Source organism: Nesoenas mayeri (genome assembly GCF_963082525.1).
Source record: "Nesoenas mayeri genome assembly, chromosome: 9".
NCBI lineage: Eukaryota > Metazoa > Chordata > Aves > Columbiformes > Columbidae > Nesoenas > Nesoenas mayeri.
In genome coordinates this window covers 20,197,232-20,221,940 of record NC_137557.1, presented here as the reverse complement: position 1 = coordinate 20,221,940, position 24,709 = coordinate 20,197,232, and the positions used below count along the sequence as shown (strand labels likewise).

General features: G+C 42.0%; 1 protein-coding gene across 1 annotated transcript in view; it reads right to left on the bottom strand.

The window, feature by feature from the left end:
- YEATS2 (YEATS domain containing 2) overlaps positions 1 to 24,709 on the bottom strand; it is a gene marked incomplete at its 5' end in the record, with an annotated part of 43,467 nt that overhangs the window by 5,855 nt on the left and 12,903 nt on the right. The window contains 17 exons of the mRNA XM_080349872.1: positions 864 to 943; positions 2,019 to 2,092; positions 3,321 to 3,432; positions 4,473 to 4,571; positions 4,819 to 4,950; positions 7,860 to 8,058; positions 8,251 to 8,424; positions 9,170 to 9,325; positions 10,155 to 10,270; positions 10,891 to 11,052; positions 11,839 to 12,097; positions 13,271 to 13,444; positions 14,619 to 14,726; positions 17,259 to 17,362; positions 19,731 to 19,889; positions 21,679 to 21,918; positions 23,586 to 23,772. Coding sequence (XP_080205998.1) covers positions 864 to 943; positions 2,019 to 2,092; positions 3,321 to 3,432; positions 4,473 to 4,571; positions 4,819 to 4,950; positions 7,860 to 8,058; positions 8,251 to 8,424; positions 9,170 to 9,325; positions 10,155 to 10,270; positions 10,891 to 11,052; positions 11,839 to 12,097; positions 13,271 to 13,444; positions 14,619 to 14,726; positions 17,259 to 17,362; positions 19,731 to 19,889; positions 21,679 to 21,918; positions 23,586 to 23,772 — 2,535 coding nt within the window. The remainder of the gene's footprint in view (positions 1 to 863; positions 944 to 2,018; positions 2,093 to 3,320; positions 3,433 to 4,472; positions 4,572 to 4,818; positions 4,951 to 7,859; positions 8,059 to 8,250; positions 8,425 to 9,169; positions 9,326 to 10,154; positions 10,271 to 10,890; positions 11,053 to 11,838; positions 12,098 to 13,270; positions 13,445 to 14,618; positions 14,727 to 17,258; positions 17,363 to 19,730; positions 19,890 to 21,678; positions 21,919 to 23,585; positions 23,773 to 24,709) is intronic.

Genomic DNA, 24,709 nt, shown 5'->3' with positions numbered 1-24,709 from the left:
AGGAAAACAAAAGGAATATGATTTTTTCAGAAGTCAAAAGAATGAGGAAAAACAAGTGTGGAAGATGGTCCTAATCCTGATATTAGGTAGCTCTGGGCAGCTCATTTAAACTCTGTTTTCTCATCCAAATAAAACCTCAAAAAAGCAACATACATTTACCAGGGCCCAGACACATTTGTCTTGACTTGAACTGTCTCATCCCTCAAGTAACATTGTAACCTGGCAGAGTGCAAGAAATCCACTAGAGCAAAATATGCTGCTCAAAACTTTAGTCAAAGTCCTTGCTCATTTAGCTGGCAACAGCAGAGGGTCTAATCAGTTCTAATGTCTTCCCCATATACATCCATAGCAAGATGACAAAACTATGAAGGAATAGGGGGAAACATCACAACTACAATAGAAAAAGGTCCAGGCTAACTGAAATATTTATCTTTGGTAAACTGACAATCTATTTCAGCAGTAGTATTGCTTATGTCAGATCCCTCAGTTGTCTTCCTACAGAAACCAGACACAATCCCATGAAAAGATGGACCAAGTCTATTGGGTAAAATTTTCATGGGTGTAATATGTCACAGAGGAGTGACAAGGATAATATACTAACAGGAGAGTTTGCAAAAATTCTGATAAAAGTCATTTCAAAAACATCTTACTTTGGATCAACTGAAAAACAGAGTCCCCTCTGCTTGAGAAAGTCTCTGAGCAATCGCTACCTGGACACAAGGCAGCGTGTCAGGAATGCTTCCATTTACAATGCCACAGACATCTTCAGAGAACAAACCAGCCAACAAGGAAGGTTCCATAATTCAGAAATCCTCCTTGCATCCCTAATGACTGCTTATGAAACACAGGAGGACAGAAATTACCTCGGCTGCTCTCCTCTTTCCAATATTCCAGCTGTAATACTGTTCTACTGAACTGGCACAAAAAGAGCTTGCATCTTCACCTAGAAAACAGAAAGCCAAAAACAGCATTAAATTTTTAGTAAGTGAAGTAAGATAAGTTCTGGGTTTGATGTTCTGTAGTGAAAAGGGAGATTTGTTTCATGCTCACAGGATCAAGGACTGTAACTCCCTAACTCTTACAAATGCTGTGCTCTCTTTGAGCACGGCACAGATACACAGCCGACACTGCGGTTTTTGGATGCAAAACCAGCATCCTTCTCGGTCACATGCACAGACAACTGTGGCTACGGACTGTTTTAAGCTTCTTCTCCACAAAATTGCAATGGTGTAGACCTATAAGTCTGTCTTACTGGTCAGAGTTTCTTGTTTTGGAAAGCATTATTTTTTTGCCAACAAATTACCATATAAAAATGGAACAGTGAGGTTTCCTGGCAAAAACATGAGAAGGAGAAATGAATCCTAAGCAACAGATTAATGAATGCTATTGTACGCCAGAGAGCTGTAAGTAATAAAAGCTTTACTGTGCCGCCCACTCCTGCTTTGCTCACTGTGCTTCTCTTGAGAAGGTCTCCAGGACCACTTGTTCAAAGTGCATTAGTTACCAAAGAAAGCTAACAGATTTTCAGCTGTGTACATGAGTAAGAGGTATGCAATTATAAAGTACCATAAAAAGTTGAAATGTTTCTCTGCAAACTACCTTTTTTTTTTTTCTTTTTTAAAAAAAGGGCAAAAACCCCAATAACAAACACATTCCAATGCTGAGCTATGTTATATTTGCGAGCATTTCTGAAAGCTTGGTATTAAATTAAAAAAACAACAACCCACATCTATTAAGGATGAGCCAGGGAAAAGAAGACCTACTTGCAGCCATTATGTGAGGACATACAATCTATTTCTAATAAAAAAAAAACAAGGTTAATAACTGCTGACAACATACTTGGCTTTATTTTAAGAACCTAATTCTAAGCATCTTTCGAATAACCCCTGGAGTAAGCTCTCTAGGATAATGACTTCATTTCATTCTGCCTTTTAATAACTTTTGCGGCTACAGATTATGCAAGGTATTCTGTTGATACACTGAAAAGAGAAAACAAAGCCTTTTCATTTACTACTTACTCTTTTCAGCAATTAATGGAACCTTCTTCACTATTGCTGTTAAAAGCTGCTGGATGTTCTCCACATACTCTACACTGCAACGGATAAACAAAACCCACAATCACTGTTGGAAGCAATGAATCAGATGCACAAGGTTTCAAAAATCACTACATGGTTTAGTCCCTAGCCCGAAGGCATTACAGCACTACTAGTCTGAGGATAAACCGTTCTGCCCCGATCTGGAGAAGGTATTTCAAACAGCTCTTCCTCTTGCCAAAGTGTCCACATCTGAAGCTGCATTTGCCAAGCTGAAGACACTGAAGACAGCCTTTGTTGGGCAGGCTTGGAAGAAATCCCTGTGTCATCTCACAAGCTGCAACACTGCTTTGATAGGTAAGATGCAGCAGTTAGTGCAGGCTGTCCCAGCAGGAACATGTGATACTGCATGGGAAATTTTTTACCTACAGAAGTTTAGGTAAATTTTACTTAATCAGTCATACTATATTTAACTGGCAACAACTGTATTTTTCATTAGTTGTTTTATAACTAAGACAATTTCAAGTGTGTAGTGACTTAGGATTTATTCCTTTCTCCTACATATACTCCCCATCAGGGTCATGTCTGCAGGGATATGCCAGGGTAACAAAACTTTTCAAAACATGGAGACAGGAAGAGCAGAAGAAACATCCGACACATTACAAGAAATACGCAGAGAAAATTTTGAAAACTGAGTTCTGGTGAAAAAACACTAACAAGTACTTGCAAGAGCATCACAAACAGGGCAGCAGATTTCAAAGCACCCAGTGAACAAATACTCCAGTAATCTTATTGAATTCTAATTCTGAACCAAGGCAGCCCTCATACTAAGTCATTACAGAAGTACATTAGTTCAACATGACTAGAGAGGCAGGAAGAGAGACAGTTCTACTTATTCCAGATGCCCCTTTTTTGACCTGCATTTTGCTGGGCAGTTTGACCTCAGTAAGGACACACAAAGGCAATGGGAATTATACAAGCAGTGGATGGTAAAGGAGTTTTAGCAGCTTGAGATTTTAGCAAACCCCAAAACAACTGCAAATCTTCAAATATTTTTTTCCCCTTTCATGAAGCCTGATAACAAACCCATTTACAAAGAAAATATTGCAACACTCTCTGAAACAAATGTCACCCAACAGGATTAGTACTGATATAGGAGTGAATGGGATAGATTTTACAATGTATTTCTAGGTCAAACTTAACACTACTGCACGTATCCCTAGAATCTTCTCCATTCTCCCTGGTGTTTCAAAGATCAGAAATGCTTATAGAGAAATGAACAATTACTTGATAACGTAATTCCCAAGTTCGGAGCTTTCTTCTGTTTTTACTGCTGCTTGGCCTTCTTGGGTACCCACAGAACTGCAGTTTTGTCCTGTTGAATCAGGCTCCATCTTAACTTCAAAGAAACAGAACAGATTTTAAAAAACAAGAAGTACCAGACAGCTTGATAAATAGTGTCCTGTGAGACTCCCATAAGAATAAGGCTCTTATATAACACCGCTTAATTTGTTGTTTGTATTTTGATTGTTAAGCATGAACAAATTTGGCCTTCAATTCTGCTGAAAGAAGGCCACCAGAACATGTTCCCCCTCCAAATCTCAACATGCTCTCATCTCACCCTTTTTAGAAAATCTGCATAATCAATTGCTGATGCTTTCCACATGACTGCCTGATCTAAATTGAACTGCCTGCGAATGTACATTGGCCTTTTTGTAAAGAAAGAGCTGGACAGAAAACTGACAGTTTTAGCGAGAAGTGACATTTCAAAGTGAGAACTTTTTTGAAGACATCACTGATTTTGACATCAGTGAACTTTGTCACATCTAGGACAGAACTTTGGTGAGACAGAAGCAGGGAGAGAGAGACATTCCCAACCCTTAACAGCCAGGCAGACTGGTCGTTCATCTGGGATGGGAGAGAGACATGACAGTTCTGGAAGAAAAAGACTTTGTCAGCTCTGCCCTATGCACTGTCCTGGGAAGCACTGTATGTACATCCTTCCCCTGTGTGTTTAGATCTAGTGCTGTTGGAAAGCATTATCAAGTCCATTTCACCATAGCCACTACTCTGAGGATAGCAGTTACTATGATTAAATAAATGAAATCCATTGAATAATTACATGTATTAAATAAATACATGCTGCTCTACGCATTTCTGCAATGACAAATTGAAAGAACGAGTGTTTAAAGTACTCACAGCAGCTTTCTAGAACACCCTTAGTTCCCTCTGTAATTGCCCATGCTTTGGGATTTGTTGAGGGGGAAGGCACTGTTAATTTCCTAGTCCCCAGGTGCCATTTTTACTTGATTTAAACCCTACTAACAATGGAAATAAAGGAACTCCCAGTCACAGGGTCTACTTCCAAAGTCAGGTCACTTGCATAAAGCAGCACCAGCTTATTTTTACTGTTTATCTTACTGAGAAGTTCCTTGTTACCTTTAGTGATGGATGCTGTTGATGGACTAGGGACAGCTGTACTTGCTGTTGTGGCAGCTGAAACAGCTGAAACTTTGCTGGTAGAAAGTGACTGTATCACTGGAGAGGAAAAAAGACAAAAGAAAAAAAGAACAACGAAGAAAAAAAAATCAAACTTCAAACACTTTGACAAATAATCATGTTCAGAAGCAACACAGTGTTTGCAGCATAAAGTTTAGGGATGAATTTCCTTGCTACATTTTCTTCTATCTCTAATTTTGGACCATGTATGCCAACAGTGACCAAGAGCTACCCTGTGTCAAAGGGGATTTTCAAACACCATCTGTCATCCTCCTCTGCCCTTTACCTTTGTTCATAGGCATGAGTATTGTCTGAACACCTCCAGAAGCTGTGTTTACACCGAGCTGTTTAAGCTGGCTGGGAACTGTCAGAACAGCCTGCTGTGGACTAGACTGATTTGAGTGGATTTTTAGCAACCCTGCAAGAAGAACGGAAGACAAAATGTTAAATAAAACACACCATTTTGTTATCTCCAGCTACTTATCTCCCTTTCTGCCTGAATCAGAATGGCAGGTAAGGCTAGCACTGCCACCCTCTTGACAAGCCACAGTTCACTGAACTGTCAAACAAGTTTTCACCGACACAAATTATTGCTAAAATACTGCGGTGCTGCACCACAGTGTGTGCAGCATTGTAAGCTGCACAATGCTCTGATATTCGTGAAGCAAGTTTCCTAATTACCTAAGTCATCTTAGGCAGAAGTTGATGTAACACAAACCTTTCAGCTGAAGCTGGCTCAGCACAGACAAAAAACCACTCTTGTCAGGACAAGACCTTGTGCTCAAGGGTCAAGGCCTGTGACTGACCTGTTGTATCTGCACAGCCACTCACACCTCCGCAATTCAGCTTAGCAGAACCTGCTGCAGTCAGCAGAGCACAACCAACCACATTTTAACTAACTGACGAGCAAGAGCTCCGCAGTACGTCTGATGAAGGACATACCTAAAGTGAGTGTCCTGCATCCTTCTGTAACATGCACTGAATACATAAGGATGGCTAATCAAGCTATGAAACATATTGAAGTGAGGACTCAAATCACTGATTTTAGTCAAGGCTAAAAGAACAAGCAGATACATTCAGGTATTAACAGCATTATCAATGGCAGCACCAGTGACTTTGGTGAAAAGCTGCATGGCTTCAAGCTGCACCACAGTGCCAGGTGAGCAGTGCCCATCACCTGCCCACCAGCTCTCTCCTCCATGGTGAAGACACCTCAAGCCACCACAGCCAGCACTGTAACACTGTGATTTGGGCCTCTGCTTATCCTTTCTACTAGTACACCAGCTATTTGCAATATAATTGTATTCAATCTACAGCTAACTTTTATTCAGATTGTGGAAATTTAATAGGCTTCTATTCTAGAACATTGATAACAGCAGACTTCTTAGTTTCATAATAGTAATTTTATACTCACGATTTGAGATAAAGTTTCCATTCTTCTCCTATTTTATTATTATTAAGAAATGCAGCTGCCTTTTAAGTGCTAGACATGCAAGGTCTGGTGAAGATGTCTCTTGGTTTTGACAGATGTATAGCACTGGTCAGGCTTTCACCACCAGGACAGGAGGCTAACCTAGTACTACCAATTAATTTTTAAACATCACAGTGCATTTTATTTAAGACTCTTAAATAAAAGCCCATATCTTTAGAATTAAAAATACAATTGCTACGCATCTTGCCAAAACCTTTTGTTTCACCTCCAGCCTTTTAAACACACAGCCCTGGGACGGCCAAGCTCAGTGGTGGCTGGTTCCCTTTGATACACTGAGCCCCAGCAGTGCTGGGGATGTTAAATGGTGAATGGAAGGTCTCCTGAGGCACAGAGCCAGTCTCCAGCAGGCAAGTAAATGCTCATGGCTTTGCAAGTCTCCTTCCAGAACAGTTTAGCACACTTTGAGAAAGGGTATCATTTAAAAGAGTGCCTTGGGGGATGTCCCAAGTGTGTGATGCGCAGATGTGTCAGGACAGGACAGCAAGGGACCCAAACAGCAAGGCGAGTAAGAAGATGACATTTTCAACTAACCCTATTAGCGTGATGTGTGGGAGACACAGCTCGTTGCAAAAGGGTGGGAAAATTTGAGATTATTTCTGAAAATTTGCTTTTGAAAATGCAAATCTCCAGAATTTTAACACAGTTTTGTTTTGGTTTCACATCAACATAACATGTTTATAGCCACTGCTTGTTTTGGGATTCTTGAAGAAATGAAGAAGTCAGTGCCTCAGGTTATAAAAAACAAACCAACCCAAAATCTAGATAGCTGTCTCATACCTAGATGGGATTCTCAATCTGAAAGCTATTTAGAATGGCAAATTTTCTATTTAAAAAACCCCAAACCTTTCTGCTTTGTTTGCAAAGAGTAAAACACTCAACTAACTGCTTATTGCACAATTCTGGCAGTCTTAGACCATGTTGTTTACTTTCAAGCTCTGGGAAAAACAGAGTGATGAAAAAAGAAAGAGTTTGTAAGACTGTGTACACAGGAAACAAAAAAGAGCTGCATTTAAAAGACGCTCTCAGATGAGCTCAGCGTCACTTTATCTTTTCCATATTTTTACTCTGTTTCCAGCTCATAAGAAGCCACCTCAAGTCAACAGAACATGCCAGCAGGTAAATCAGTCAAAACGTAAATTTCTGATTTTAACCCATAATACTCAAACCTGCTATATTTGTCCAAAAGATACTGGAAGACAATAAAACTAAATAAGGGAAACTTCCCTCTACATAAGGGCAGTCCATCTTTATTACCTCATCTTTATGAACTCAAAACATTCCAGACCCAACCTACTTCACTGTACTTAATGGATTTTGACTTCAAAGCCATCAGTTCCCCCTAATCAACATCCCTCACCTTTCCAAGTCAAACAGAGCATATGCAAAGCCTCAGAGTCAAATTTTGCACATGCAGCTTCTCCAACTTCAGTTGGGTTTCACTTTCACAAATTACCCAGTCTGCAGTATTGCTGGTACCTCGATAGTTTCAGCATTCAGTGACACACTGTGCTCTTGAATAGGCAGAATGCATCTTCTAATGAGAACTTGGCAAGAGAACCAAAATCCCTCTCCAATACCAACAGGCAACTCACGCTGTTATTTGCAACAGATACAGTCATTGCACCAATGTGATAGGATGCCAAATTATTTAGACATTTCCTTGGCTAAGCCAGAAGTTATGCTAATAATATATATGTTTTAGAAAGCATGACTTCACTTTTACACATTTAGAAATGCAGGTTACTTTATATTGTTTCATTTACAGTGAAGACATCTGAAGAACTGACACCTGGATTCTAACTTTCTATAGGAAAGGCATGAAGGGAGTTTAATACCTGACACTGCAGCTTTTCCAGTCACAGGCGTTGGGGTAGTCATCAGAGATGCAACACTTACAACAGTGGAAGTTGCAGTCTTATTCACTACTGATGAAGTTGACTGGCTCTGGCTTACACAGATTTGGTGTTGCTGTCCAGATGTCTTCACTGCAGGAGTTCCAGAAGATGATGAACTGGAACCTGCATTATCTATTTGCTGCATAAAAGAGGCAGAGAGGGATAACAAATTCCTTTTCATGTCATAGATGATTCAACAGTAAGTACAACGAGGTAACATCTAGCAGCAGGAAAACCAGACGGTTACCAATCAATCTAGTCCTTACCTGGGGATTATACTGGCTAAGGTGCAAATGTTCTATTACAGAATATTGGCAATGTTGTTTCTCACCTGGGCCACCCCGTTTGTGGGGAGGGCCACGGCAGGAGCAGCAGCTGTGGTGATAACACCTCCTGATACTCTCAGCACGGTGGTGCCAGGTTTGGAGAGCTGGGACGAGACAGGCACTGATTTTATAGACCCATCTGATATCTTCATCAGTGATGCCTGTCCACTGGGTGAAGCCTTTGAAAAATGATTCAGCATAAGGTAAAAGGTGTATTTGTTGGGATTAAAAACAAAACAAAACAAAACAACAAAACCTTTAAATAAAAACCAAACAACAAAACAAGAGAAATGCTTTCTATATTACTGAAAAATATTTTCAAAAGACTTCTGAAAAAGGCAAGCTGGCTCTAAGAGCTGGAACAAAACTACTACCTCAGAAAATCAACTTTATCAAACTGCTGACTTTTCAATAATATGCTTATCAATCTTGAATTTAGGATGATCGATTCCAGGCATTCTTGCTGAGTTTAAATTTCACAGGGACCATCTGCTACTTCTTTTAAAAAAAGGGCCTTTGAGGGATCTTAAGATGACCAAGGCCAAAACTTTTAAAGAGCTTTAGCAGGTGTCCCTTTTCTAAGGTTCAAATATTTAAGCACATTTTTGCACATGACTGCAATCACTTCCATAATTCCATTTCATTAAGAAATCCCAGAGCACATTTTCAAACTAGCAACCCAAGCTTACAGACAATCTATTTTGAGAACACAAATAAAGCTGGAAAACTGTGGCCCTGTATCTGCACATGAAAGTACACCTTCATGTGCTTTCCTTATCATACTACAGCCAGCATCATATTCATACAAAAAACAAAGCAAACAACTACAAAAGGAAGAGGTCTCACAACATGTGGCTGTGTTTCCTATACTTTATCTGGCAAAATGCTGACTAGTAACAGAGAAAAATATCATTTGCCTGTTACCTGCGTAAATAGAGCTGTTTTCTGTCCAGTTATCACTTTTAGTGCTTGTCCTTGTGTGGAAGATGCTCCAACCCCCACATTGCCCTGAACAACTGAAGCTGGAGTCAGCTGCTTCCCAGAACTCTGAGGAGAAGGCTGGCCAACCAGAAAGGTACCCTGCTCCAGAAATGTTAGGGAGATCAGCAATGTGAAACACAGTTAAACAGAAATCTAGGAGTGTCATCACAAGGTGTAAGCCTGCAGCTATAATGCCACAACACAGCATCTTCTAAAACAAGCCACTGCTAATTACAGTGGATGCTTCTGCACTAAGGGCTGGACACAGCCTTCTGTTCTTGGTACAGAAGAACACTTTCTGATGCAAAGGAAGAGGTGAAAAAGCCACAATCAGTTTCCTGTCTCCTCAGAAGCACCCACTATAGTTTAACATACTTTGTGCTCTTCAAGTTTATTCTTTGTGACAAATGCTGCTTAACTTGCAAGATCAGTGAGGCTACTGCTGTGCTAGGAAAAAAAAAAAAAAAGAAATAGAGACATTCTGTTGTCTTCTCACTTCAAAATGTATTTTTTTTTCTCACTTCAAAATGTATTTTTTATATATATATTCAGAGCTCAGCATTCAGAAAACACAGCGACAACTGGAGGCGTGCACTCTAACAACCCACCGCCCCAGGCCTGGCCACCCTTCCTGCCTCACATCAGTATTCAGCTGCTGTCCTCCAGAGGCTCCACGCACCCACGGGGATCACTTCATGCAATCCTATGTTTTCTCATTTTTCTTCCTTACTCAGCCTTGCAGCTTCTCTCCAATAACTCTCCTTCATTCTCACGTCTCTAGTGCTTTTCTCAAACTCTTATGCATCCTACTGTTTAAGCCCCATAGTCCAAGAATGTTTCGGGTACCATAGAACAACAGGACACCCACAAACCACCACTGCAGCCTGAAACACCAGTCTGCTTACACTGAGATGCTTATGCCACTGACCTGGGGCGTCTGTTTCAGGATGTAGGATGTATAGGTGAGATGCTGTGACAAGTTATTGCTTGTGCTTTGGGTTCCTCCTCCTCCCCCACTGTTTGTAGAAGAACCAGACTGGAGACCTGTAACCAGAAGAAAAGGCTTGACCCTTTGGTAACCAGACACTGTCAACTGCTAAAGCATCCCTGGATATACAAGTAACTGAAAAAACTTTACGAGATGCTTGTTGCCACATGTTTTGAAGCTGAATAACATTATCACCCAGTACAGCACAGATCAGGTGTGCTCTCTTATAGCTCAGCAAATGCCACAAATGAAAGGGGCTACAGGGGAAATAAGGAGGACTAGGGGGCAAGCAAAGCTAATTTCAGGGTGTCATGCCATTACTTATTAATAGCTTTCATAACTACATTAAAATCCACTTAGTTCTACACCATGAAAACAAAGTGGTCTCCTCCTACAGATCACAACAAAGAGTTAAAATACAACCCTTTGCTAAATTTTGAGGAAAATTATACTGCTTTCAGCACAGAAAGACATTGAGAGCACTCCATGAAAAGCAGTTTCATCTAAAACAGAAGACACCTCTAAGAGCTCAGTCTTAAGTGTTGTTATGAACAAAGAAACCCCATCCCATTACTGACTTCCACAGTACCAGGATGTTTTACAGCAAAAATGCCAAACATATTAATTATGCAGTGATTACATTAGGTAACTCATTAGATTTCCCTGCAAGACTAACTAGCATTATTTGTGGCTCGCAGTATGGCTCCTTGGGGTATCAGCAGCAGTTTTCCTTTCCCAGAAGGGTTCTTGCTGTTGGTGGTGAGGTACAGTTTGGTGCCTGGTGGTAGGTTTGCCAAGTTTGCCAGGTTGGTGGCTGGTAACTGCAGAGTGGCCATCACTAGAAAGAAAGAATAAAACGAAATAAAACTACTACTTTCAGAAGGTAGCATGCATTGAAGTCTGCACAGGATAAAAGTACTAGGAGTAACATGCAGGTAGCCTTTGAAACCCCACATGAGTCTGACCTAACTCCAGATTTACTCCACCAGTGATGCAGAGACACATTCTTCAACAGGCCTGAAAAAGGCTCCACTGCGTGCAGCACCACTTATAGCTGCAGACCAAAGCAGCACAGCCACAGGGACTAGAGGCTTCTTCCAGTCCAGATACCACACGAGACCTTTCAGACACTCCAGAGCCTAATGCCAATGTGCCCACCTAAAGCTGGCTGTGTGCACAAGCAGGCAGGGTGTTTCTGCCCAGGCTCCTGCAACTGTAAGCCCTGGGAAAGACCTGAAGATGCAATAAGGACAGTATGGCTCTTCTTGGTTGGATTTATGTGGAGCCATCCGAGTATTTCAGGATCACAATGCTGGGCAAAAATGTGAGACCTGGCTCCATGGAAGTCTGCTAGGTGTCCAGCACATCCCCCAGAATATCTGTCTGATATCCATTCACACAACACCGCATGCTTCAAAGTACTTGTGCTCTCTCTTCCCCCCTTACAGATAATGAGTTAATATTTCATTTATTACAAATCACAGTCCACCTGAATTTCCATACAGACTTCACTACTAATTTTGAATTTTTTCAGTCACAGAGTTATTTTGAAGTCAAAGAAATCATTATGGAGCCCAAAGTCCACCCACCATGAGCTATTAACAAGGTATAAAAATTACTCTACCTGAGCCTTGAGATGTACTTTTCTGAGCACCCGTGGAAGAAACTTGTGCCTTTGTTATAGTCTGCACAGGCTGAGCAACAATTGTCCCTCCACCTCCACTCACGATGGCTTTGGCTACACCTTGAGTCACAACTTGCTTCGGGCCAACAGCTTTTGCTACCGAAGAACTGGATTTTGCCACAAGTATCTGGCCACCACTGATAGCCACCGCTTGTTTCACTGTCGACTGTAAAGCAGAACCAACTGGAACGCCAACAACCTGCAACAAATCAGTGTCGGATGAGGTGCTGCTGGCAAGGGCAACTACATGAGTTCTAGCTGATACATAACCTCTACCTTTGGACAGTTCAGGACATTAGTCACATATAAAAGCTATTCATTCAGAAACAAAATTAAATTGGCAAGAAGCCAATCCCAAGTAAAAATATAAACTGTTAAATACAACCAGATCTCAGAGCACCCACAAAAGATTAAGTACATTCAAATTACAGGGCACTTCCATTTTTTTCTGACATACAAGCAACAGCTTAATTCCAGCTGCAGATAAAGCTTGCCTTGGCAAAGCACAGAGATCTAGAAATCTAGTTTCAACAAGTTTATGGGAACAGACTCTTTGGGAAAACCATGGCCTCAAAGTAGAATCCACAAAGTGCTTCAATTTTATGTGTTGACAATAACTGCAGAGAAACATAAGTTTGCATACCTGCTCCAACAGGCAAATAAAGCAGTAAAAAGCACAATGAACTGTCACAAATGTAAATATATCTTTACTTATGAAAAATTCAAAGCTCTGTATGTAGTGTCTTGTGCTTGGCACAGGATTTGACTCTATCCACAATGGAAACAGGCAAGAATGGAGACAATTTCTGACACATCTGTCATCTTGTCACTGCAGTTACTGTGAAGTTACTGCAGTGCAGTGCAGTTACTCAGAAGCAGTGCCATGGCAGCACTGCATGGGCACAGACTCCTACAGCAAAACACTTGAGCTCCCACTCAAGCAGGACTGCTCCCACCTCATGCTCAGCCTCCACACCGCTCCCTATTTGTCCTGTTCTTTTTTGTCACAGGCCTGCAGTCCAAGGAAAGAATTTGCCTCCTCTTTACCTAAACACCTGGATGAATTTCAGCAAGGATGGCAGCCAACTTTCTGGGTTGACAGGCTCCAGCTGAACACCACTCCCACCCCACTTCTGCAATGGGTCAGACAAAAGCAGGAGATGCTCCCTGTACACAACGAAATGCTCACCCTGCTCCCTTCTCAGGGACTACAGGTAAGCAAATTGTGAGCCACCCTGTGCACTCCTACCCACAGTGCTGCTGCCTGGGTCCGAGACAGAAGCAAACCTACACCCCCGAGAGAAGCAGGAGCTGTTGCAATGAACCCACAAGACAGTTTACACCGCACTGAAGATGCCCGAGTCCCTCGTACCTTAGACTGCACCGTCCCCTCGCCCGCGCTGACGACCGGTTTCTGTGGTGACAAGGCTAACATGTGGCTGCCTTTTACAGTGACGTACTGCTGCACAGAGGTCTGCGTGCTTGTCCCTGTCGCTGGTAGCTGGGGTTGCTGGGGCAGCTCTCCCGGCTCCTGCTTTATTATCACCTTTTAAATAGGAAGAATTAATAAGAAAAGCAAAGACCTTAAAAGATTCAGCTGGACAGAATGCTGGGCCATCTTGTCTAGACTCTGCATTTTGCCAAGAAAGGTTGGACCAGATGATCCTTGTGGTCCCTTCCAACCTGGTATTCTATGATTCTGTGACTAAATTACTGGGAATCATTGCTGGAACAACCTGTCTGCAGAAAAGGGCAGGCAACAATCAGCAAACTCAGACGTGGTTCTCACCACCAGGACAACTCTCTAACTCAACTCCAAGATGAGAGCTACTCCCAACACACAAGCACGTGGGGGTATCTGTATTTACAAAGCATTCCAGGTTTCAGAGGAGCTCATAGAAATTAAAGAATCACAGAACTTGCCAGTAATATTAAAACTACCAGTGATACTGTCGATGGACTTGGCCAGACCTGTCTTCTTCAGGCCCCGCACTGCAGCATGGAGCCACAACATTTTAAGGTTTCGAATTTCTAAGTAGCTTACTGTTCAGAACATGTTCTAAATCTCATTTTTTTTCCATCCTGCAAAATTACAACCAATATTATAGCTATAGATATTGTAAATTATCATAGCTGACATTATTATCTTGTATATGTTTTGTTTCTCTGGGACAGGCCCTAAATCTAATCCCTAAGAGCAGCGACTCAAGAAAGACTGGGTTTTTTTGCATTAGATTGCTGTAGGTACTGTAACCGGTAGGAAGCATTCTTCCACCTTTTACTCAGATCAACTAATACTGCCAGAAACAACTTTACATTTCAGATGGTAACGCTTAAGGAAATGTACTCAGAAACGGCAACATCTGAGATTCAGAAATCACTGTATCATTTTTGAAGAAGCTCCTGACAGATGTACTGCAGTTTTACTTTGACTCTATCCTACTAAAATTAGCTTTTAAAGTACCAGCTTCAATACGACAGTGATTCAAAGAAAAACAAGAAAGGATGAAAGAGGAGACAAAAAGATCATAGGTACAGAGGAGCCACAGGGAAAGAGAAAAAGATACATTTTTGAGAGGTGCTGGAGAGCCCTTGGCAGCAAGAAACATTGGTTCCAGTAACATTTTACATGCACTGGAAGTTACATGGTTTGTGGCACAAGTCAGCATGAAATGACATTATTCGGCTCCTTGTCCCGGCACAAAAGCCAAGCAGAATACCTTTGTAAATGCTCCAAGTCCTCCAGTGACTGATTTGGGGCTTTGCACCTTGGAATGACTCCCAATGGGACAAAGGGGTGGCATGGTGGCAAACAGAGAATCCTCCTGCTGCGAACAGGAAGACAAAGTGCAAAAAATCTATGAAATGTCCAATACAAGAAATAAAACAAGACACTGCTAACAAAGGGACCATCTAGGGAGGCCAAAATACCTGCACAAGTAAGACACTTCCAAAATCAGTCAACACTTAAGTAAAAGGAGTGCAACATACTAGATACAACCTATAAAGCAAATTCTATTTGGAAAGTTACATCTATAACAGCAGTTACAGCAGTAACTGTTCCTTACCTCATCCTACACAGGTGAAATAAATTGACCCATGTTCCCCAAACAGCTTTTTATACAAAGCATTTCAGAGCTGTAGAATTCAAGCAGTTTGTGCGGGAATCTTATAAATGTCTACAAATACCTGATGGGAAGGTGTAAAGGAGATCAAGCCAGATAGCGCTCAATAGTATCCAATGACAGGACCAGAGTCAAAGAGCACAAATTAAGAAACAGGAAATTCTGTGTAATTATAAGGAAATCTTAACAAAAAAAAGCTTTTCCTGTGAACTCTTCAGCCTTGGAGAGCCTCAAAATCCAAGTGGACACATTCCTGAGCAACCTGCTCCAGTTGATCTTGCTTTCAGCAAGAGCTGGACTGGATGATCTGCAGCAGTCCCTGCCAACCTCAACCATTCTGTGATTCTACACACAATCCTCAGAGAGAGAAGACAATCTAAGACGAAACAAGTTACAAAGGGAGAAAAAATGTTCCATTTAAGTCTACAAGCAAATTTCTCTCTTGTAACTAGAAAGATGTGATGGCACACAGTCTTTCCAGGCAGAACTCATCACTTGGCAGAAGCTGTGAGGCTATGTAACCAAATGAAGTAAAAAACATTTCCACACCTGCAAAATCATGCACCTGGCATTTCCAGACCTGAGGCTGTCAGAGAAGTCACATGCATTTCAGGAAGTTTGTTAAGGTTCTGTTTTAAGTAAAATAATTGTACTATTTTACAGTCAATGTGAACTCCAAAGCCACAGTTTCACAATCACTTTGCCCACCCCTGGGTTGGATCATGACCAGAAAGCAAGTGCTCAGTCTCCAACCTAACACTCCTGCCATCTTCCTTGTACTGACGCATTAGTTTTCAACCAGATTGTCTGCTCTGGTTTACTACACCACTGCACAATTGGTAGCAAACAGGGGGAGGTGTGAAGACAAAGCCAGAGGCATAGCCAGTCCTCTCATCAGCATGTAAGTCATTTTAAAGTGGCTGAAGAAACACAGCCTTAAGTCATTTTAAAAAATACAGAAAAAAGTAGCATATAGGGAAGAGATGAAAAGTGGTGAGTTAAGCACAATCTGTAACATCATACTGAACTATTAGACACCCCCCCTCCTCTTAAAGAAACTATAAAATGGCAGCTTTTCCACCAACCAGAAGCCATAAATACATTCCTGTTTACAGAGCTATGATTTTTATGGACAGATATATTTAAAATATCTACAGTTTTTAAATTTGCCCTGGAAATACAGAATTCACCTGTTACTAATGACATGTGCCTACTCTGACTCACTGAAAACCTTCCAGAAAGAATTGTTCCAAATCAGTGAAAAAGAAAGACTAATGAATGGTTTTCAACACAGTTCAGTGAAATCCATCTGAGCAGACAGGCTCTTAAAAGCTGAATAGCTAGCTGCACACCTGATACTTAAAATGCTACTTCAAACTGTAATAATTGCTTCAGACAGCAATCTTTGACACTTTTTCCCTAACAGACATAGGAAGCATTTCAATTCCAAATGTAAAGTGATATGCTCTCTGCAGGCTGATTTGCAAGCCTTCCCCACCACACCATATCCCGCATTAATATTCCTGTGACTTGGAGACAGGGAAACGCTCCTGTTTTCAGCAGCACACCCACCAGCTGCTTTCAGAAAGAGCCTCACTGACGCCACTTTCCTGCCAGAAATATCCTTCCCAGCACAAGATGTGGGAGAGATTTTATGTGAGATAGTTCAGCTCTGTACCTTTTGGGCTTTGCAGAGTAGCAGCATGAACCTTGTTTATCACTGTTGACGCATTTGGTTACTCCACTGTTAATGCAAACATTTTTCTAAATGCAGACAGTTGTAAAACCACTAAATGAGCTATGTTCAGGCTGCTAGGAGCAGTCATTGTACAAAAATAATGAAGAGAGTGAAGGTTTTGAGGTAGGTACCTCTGGTTTAATCACATACTGTCACTAACAAGGTGAAGAAGATCAAAGTCAGCTACAGAAGAGCTTTTTTGAAAGATAAGACATTTTGAGAGCTATGCCCTCCATGGATTTCCGTGTAGAAAAGTAAAAGAGCAGTGCCTTTAACAGAAGTGTAGGCAAGTCTAATTAGAGGTTCAGGAAGTGACACTATCATCTTGTATAACCACCATGTTTCCATATGGCTCCATCTGTTAGACACAGTAAACCTTCACATGAAATGACAATCAAAAGAACTTGGTTGAAATGCAGAATTTATACTACTAAAAAGCCCTATTTATTAGGAAGGTGGATTTTAAAGGGAAAGTACGCACCTAATGAGAACATTACCTTGACAGCTGAGGTGACAAAACTGCTCCCATGGGTCTTTGATACAGGAGATCCAGTTCCGTGAGAGGCCTGACAAACACTGCTCAGTTTGCTGGTTGGGCTCCCTACGTTCAGGAAATAAAGCAGATGTTGGGTGAGGGACAGCGAGTGGTGCCACCAAACACATGAAACCTCTACTAACAAGAAGCATCTCATTTTGGCTCTGTTTTCTCCATGAGGTACATCAGTGGGAGTTGGTATGGGCACAAAACAAATCCTCTACCAAATTTCCAGCTGCAGAATTCATGCCCCAGAGAAGGTACTCTCCATTCGGAGCTGTGTTTCTGGCAAACATACGGTCAGGTACCTTCCCAGGCAGCTGAGGTATCAGCCACGGGTGTGAATTATGTGAAATTAGGAGAATAAATGAGCTGCCAGTCAGAATTTGCTGCTGTAGGTGTAACACCCTCCACTGCCCAGAAGCGCTTTGAACTTCCATAGAGAAGGCCTGGAGGAGGCTGGAGTGGGAGGGGAAAGGCCAGATAAGGAGAGACAATGTGAGGAGCAACAAGTGAAAAGGACAGAGCAAGGCAAGGCAAAGGAAGAAATAGAGAAGGAAGCCATCAGCTCCTGAGTCTGCAGGACTGCTCTTGCAAAATCATCACGTGGAGCTGTGTGCCACAGCCTTCTCCTGGACCCCCAAGATGGATGGGGGTCCAGTGGTGAACTTATCAGTGTGTTCTCAATACCTGCTCAGCAGCAGTTTTGTTACTGTTTGGTTTGCTAGTTTCATTTAAGAGATGCCAAAGCCAGGGATTATACATGTAAAAACACAGTAATAGTCTCTCATACAGTTGTACTACAATTTGTGCTTAAATTTAAAGCAGCCATTTCTTGCAATAACAGGGTCTGGGAAGGCTGGCTTTCAAAGAGCACAAAGTTTCAGATATCACCCCTTTTTTTAAATATGATCTCAGTCTTATCAAAAACATCCCAGTGACTTTGTAATATCACATTACGCTCAATCCAGCCTGGCTGCGATTGCCAAAAAAGCCAGTTCCACATGCCCTCTTGCTCCCTCATACAGGGTCTGGTGAGGAGCCATCTGACAACAAAGCTCAGACTGGGGAGAGGAGGGTATTGATCTTCTGCTCTGCCACTGATCTGAGCTGACTTGTGCAGGATACAGGGGAAGCAGCAGGAGTGCAGGGGAGGGAGAGGCAGCAGGCAGTTTCTTCCAGGCCAGTCTGTATTTACATCACACTAATGTGGTGCGAAACTGCACCTTTAATAGTGTTAAGACTTGTACGTCCAAAGCATCTGGTGCATCTACAGATCCTGCCTTCCACGTACAAACCCCGACTAGGAGAACACAAAAGTTACCCAAACCATTATAAACCACAGACAGTCAGGCCGGAGATAGAAATAGAAGAAATAGAAAAGAAAAAGTGCAGAAAAACCCCAACCAAACAAAAACTCCACCCCTATAGGTAAAGCAGCTTCAGTGTTAACAAGAAAGTCACAAAATATACTTCAAAAAAATTCACTTATGACTATGGGCCCCCTACCAAGTCCCTTTGTGATTAAGCTAAAATGAACATGACAGCTATGTTCTTTTACACAAAAGGAAGAACCATTATTAAGACATGAATTTTTGCACTTTCCAACCAGCAAACTGTTTACTTGGATGTAATGTGTTACATGGATGCTGCACCTCACCACACAGCTCTGAGCATCCTTCTGAGATGCTGGCAACCACACACATACACACACAAACAAGTGTGGTTTTAAATAGGTAGCAATTCTTGGCCACAAATCACAACAAATAAATGACTTTTCAGTGACCTTTCCTTCAGCTTCAACACAAAGCTTACCAACTGACTCCCATACCCATCACCCGTCTCCTGCAGCTCCAGCATGTCACCACCACAGCACCAAGGGAATCCAGTTAGAGGAATCCAAACCAGCTGGAATCGGACCAGTTGGAAGTTGAGAACAGTAACAGAAACCAGCATGGCTCTTCTCCTGGTAACCTGGGTCTGCACATGTCAACACATCTAGAGCACCATCCACTGGGAGCCAAGGCTGATCTGCAGGCCACTGCCAGCTCTCCATGCTTTTGGCCCACACGATACAGTTCTCACCCAACCACCTGTGCTCTGTTTCTGTTTAGATCTCTGTGCACCACAGCTCACATCACTTTCTCCCCTTCCCTGTTTGCCTGCAAGGAACAGGCTCTCTTTGAAGAGGTATCTGTGCATTCAATTTTGCCTTACACTATGTGCTGTTTCCTAAAGGTATTTACGTCAAAGTCTGAGATACCCTTACCCATGTTACACAGGTTAGTTGTACAAAACCAGCAATACCTCCCTCTTTCTTTCCCGAGTACTCTTCCATCTTCGCAAGCTGAAATACTATTATAATTTTTTTAAAGGGAGAGTAAACTTGAACGGGTAAGACTAAGTCACTGCCTTCTGTGATCACACTACACACCTGTGCTTGTAGCTGCTGCTCCAACCATCTGTCCAGGCTTGTCCACAATAATATATGGATTATTAATGACTGAACTAGCAGAGCCTTGCTTCATGTGCACCGGAGTGGAGGTTGGGGTACGAGGTAGCGGAGATGGACTAGGGGTCGATATTGGAGAACCTTGAGACAAAAATCCAATGCTTCTATCTTGTAAATGTTGTAAGAACACAAAAAAAATACAGCAAAAGTAGTACTTTTTAAAATGGCTTAGAGAAGGAACATTTTTTGAGAAAGCATGTTTCAGCCTGAGTGAGGACTTGGAGAAGGAAAGAGACAGAAGAGGAAAAGGCATGTAAAAGCACTATGGCTCATACCTACCCTGGACATTCTCTGCCTACCAGGACAAGTGGGGCTCAAAGGGACCTCAAGGAGCCATGTGGCCTGTCCCTGAATCCCAAGGGACACTCCCTAAATCATTGTCACTGCCAAGATCAGTCCAGCCAAGGAGACGAAGACAGCGGGCTGAGCTCCCTGGCAGGTGCTCTCTGTCCCATGTGGAGCCCACAGGCATTCAGAGCCAACATCCGACCAGCCCATGTGAAAAGGTTGGATGCTCTTCTGGGTAACTGGGTAAACGTGTGACTTCTGGGTAAGAGGACCAGGAGAGAGAAAAGCCAGAGAAGAAAAAAAGCTGCAGGAGGAGGTAAACAAGAAATGCAGAGAAAAGGACAGGCAAGGAAGTGATCAGAAAAAAGAAACAGCAGCACGCAGGCTAGGCTTCAACTGCCTGTTAATCTCTTTTCTTGGCAGTGACTGACAATTAAAATGGAACATAAATGCTGATCAAATAAAATCCTCATGTCTTATGAAACTGCTTTTGAAATCTGAAAGGGGTGACACTTCTCAGCAGACAGCAGAACATTGGAAAAATATTTAGTAGGGAAACATTCAAACAGCAAAGATCAACAGAAAATAGTCCAAGGATTATAAGAAAGAGAGGACGGCCCCTGTAATTCTTGCTTTCTGGGAAGCCTTGGGAAAAGAAGATCAAGAGAAGAGCTTATTAAGAAGGAAGAAAGCACTTGGCACAGGTTCAAATGTAAATCAGCCTGAGTACAGTTTTAAGATGTCAATGAACAATATTGAAATTTAATAAAAAACCCCAACAAACCAGAAGCACTTGAGCAACATTATCTGGGAGCAGATCATCAGAAATCACATAGACTGATGATAGCTGGTGCTTCATCCTCTCTACCCTAAACTCCGGAAAGTGAAGGGATGTAAGAGGTCATCTTTCAGCTTCACAACACGTGACATGGTGAGCTGAACATTAAAACTTTGCGATGTAAAACATCGTCCAGTGGATGGCATCATGCCCAGGCAGGGAAGGAACTATAAGTGAGATGAGTAAACAGCACCTTGACCAGTACCGTGACTGCTCAGTGCATCAGCTGACAATCTAATCTAACAGAGGGTGGACTTTTGGAAGAGGAAGACCACTGTTCCATATGAGGAGATTTCAGAAGCACAAGAGGGACCATTTCAGTCTACAGGGTTGAATCTAATTATTCACCCAATAATCAGAAAATAAGTTTTCTTCTTAATCCATCCCAGCTGTCTGAAAGCTGGAGGGAGAAGAATGAATTCTTCCCACAAACAAATGGCCCACATGGAAGATGCATCCTTGCCTGGATCATTCTGTGGGTAGCAGTCCAGTTAAAGACTTTTCATACTTAAAAGCATTCAAGAACAGCGACAGAACAGCTCTCACTCTGCTTTTGATCTGATGTGAAACATTTCACACTTGTTGGGGTTTTTTTTTTTGAACATTAAGAAGTGTGTTTAGCTCCTTATTCTAGAGCTCCTACTGCCTGATGTTCAAATATTAGCAGGAAATCAGGGAAAGGACACAAAACAAGTCCAACTGGTTCACTCTCTTGTTTTCCAGGGTAGGTAAACTAACATTCACCTGATACAATCTTGCAACTCATGGTGATAGGCTGGAAGGACTTTCCTGGTGACTCTGCAGGGCTTGGACTCTGACCTTGCGGCACTATTTTACAGCTAGCTGCAATGGGTTGAAAGGCTGAATTTCCATGAGAGCCAAAGGCAACTTTCTGTGTGGCTAACTTGGTGGGAGTCCGCTCTATCGAAGATGGCAGGGAATAAAACGTGGCATGTCTTTCGGTTTCAGCATTCCCAGGGAATCCTGATTAAAACAGGGAAAAGAAGAGAAATAGTTCTTAGGCGGAGACATCTAATTCCTTACTGTGCTTCTCTACACAAACAGAACTCAGGTACAACAAACACGCTCTAGAAGGAAGGAAAAGTAACTGGTGGGCAGCGCTGAATGGGGAGAAGTAGAGTAGGGGGGTCCTCCTGTGCAAGCCTGTTGGATCTGTCTCTGAACACAAGAATAAAATGCCACCATGAGCAACCTGTCCAGCAGTGGCAGGTGATCAGCCACTTCTTACACATTTCCTTGGAAAGACCCTTCCATTGACCAAAAGCTGCTGGTAGTTTCAAGTGTCCTTGGTTAGGGCTTCACAGGACTAAGGCTGGATTTCCTTCGCAGAGAATCCTGCATTGCATTTTTTGGAGTAAGAGCACAAGGAGACCATCTACTGCCTCTTGACCTGGGTTAAGGAATCCACCTCATCCGATGCAGGGGAAGATCAATCAGCCTGGAGCTGAGAGAAGCCACCGCCCATCAGAGTACGAAAGAGGCAGCTTTGCTTCCTTCCTGTTGGCTGTGGCACCACTCGCCTAAAGCTGCTGCGGATCTTCCTGTTTGAATAAAAAGCTTGTGCATTTAAAATTTGGTTGCTTTTCTCCTTTTCTGGCCACAAGAAAACAATGCATTTAAACAGCGGACATTCTTCTCGCTGAGGCAGAGCAGCACCTGTGGTGTTGCGGCGCCTACCAGAAAGCGCACCGTGCAGGACACCAGCTTAAAGCCCTTCCTTGGACACAGCAGTGTCAGGATAAATTAAAGAAAAAGGCATCAGACCACGTTGCATGCGACTGTATTTTGAAATATAAAGTTGCTGTTTGCAGAAAGTTTCTCACACTGAAATGTGCGTACCATAAAAGACACCCTTGTTTCTCAGCCCAGTTAACCCAGGCCTGTTGTGTAAGCCCTGACACCGTATATTTCGGAAAAGAAAGGTAAATGCTAACAGAGGCATAGTTTATCCTACTTCACACTAATAAAAAATCATAACAGTGTACCCAAGGGGCCAGCACTAGTTTTTTCAGGCAATTCAAATAATCCTGAGGCATCAACTGCTGCCCCATTGCAAAGGGCGCCGCATGTCCTCATCTTAGGAGGGAAGGTGACAATGAGACCATTACATGTTCAGGTGCCAATTCTCATACAGACAGACACTGCAACATCCTTTTCACTCTCAACACCATAGTTGTGTAGCCACTTTTGTTTCCCCCCAGTCAACTCATGTTAGGCACTGACATATATAACTGAACACACCACTAGAATAATTCCTTAAATGCATGCAGAGTCTCCAAAATATGCGGAAACCTAAAAATCCCTCTGAAAACAGTCTGCCAAGAACAAAACTACAAGTGCTGTTCAACAATTTTTTCCAATTATATCTGGTGCAGAAAGCTCCATATTCACCACATTTAGCAATACAGAGCCCACTTAACAAACTCCAGATTAAAAACCAAAACAAACCAAACTAAGCCAAAGACCCAAATAAACCATAACAATTTCTGTACATTGAGGAAATTATCATCTGCGTGAGCAAGGAGCAGGTAGCACTGGCAACATTTAAAGCACAAGAGCAATTAAAGGGAAGTGTCCAGAAGAGCTGAAGTTCCAAGAATTCAAATTTCACCAACCCCCATTCACTTTACCTTTGTCCACAGAAGCATCTGGGCTGGAGTCCCGCAACTGTTTAATTGGCGAAGAAGCTTTGACTGGTGCTGGGATACTCAACGGCAGCGGTAAAGATGTAGGAACGTCAGAAAGGTCAGACTCTGAAGACTGGGAGAAGAGATATTCCTCGCCAAGGGAATGCCTATGTAGCTCCACATCCACTACCTTTCAAAAAGAGAAGAAAGGACGACATTAACATTCGGTAGCTATGTAAAGATATAAAACATGAAAACAACTATGTCTTTTCTCTTTATTTTAATGTCTAGAAACCTCTCCCTCTCCTCCCTCCACCTCCACATAACATTTCCACTCATTTCAGAGGTTTGGCAGCACCTGAGCTAAGACAAAAATCTTGCAACATTTAACCCTCTCCAGTAAAATAGCACATTTCTCAATCTGTGGGGGAATGTGAACAGTGGAAGGAATAAAGAGCCCAGCTCCAAGCATCCCACTAAGGACAGGACTGCACATCCCCTTAGGGACAGGCAGAAAACTGCAGCTTGCCTTTTCTGCCTTTTTTGATACAGCCTTGAGAAACACACCACATTAACTACTCTTCAAAAGTATTCTTTAATCACAGCAGACATCCCACAATAATGTTTTCTCCACAGACTGAAAAGCTGAAGTAATGCAATTTCACCATAAAAATTTCCATTCACTACAGTACAACATGGGGAAAATAATATAAAAAAACCCCTTTAGAGATATAGCAAATTATGAGTTATTAATTCATTTATTTTAAATGTTAAGAGTTCATTTTCCATGAAGATACTAAATCTTGACAGATGCAGAAACTTAGAAGTACTTAACATACTACAGGATTTCAGCAAGATAACTGAGTGATCCTTCTAACTTAAATTCTGTATGTATGTGATCTGCAGCACATCAGAATGCAAATCAAGACATTTGGCACCAGAAGCTCCACAAAGATATAAAAATTAAAACTGCAGGACAAGTTAAATTCTTTATGAAAGAAGAGCTGAAACAGTCTCCCCTTAACTAGAAAGGGGAAAAAATGACTGTTGTCATGAATAGTGACAAGGTGTCATAATAATTTCATTTAACAAGAGAGTAAAATCTACGTTCCAGAAATTGTGAAATC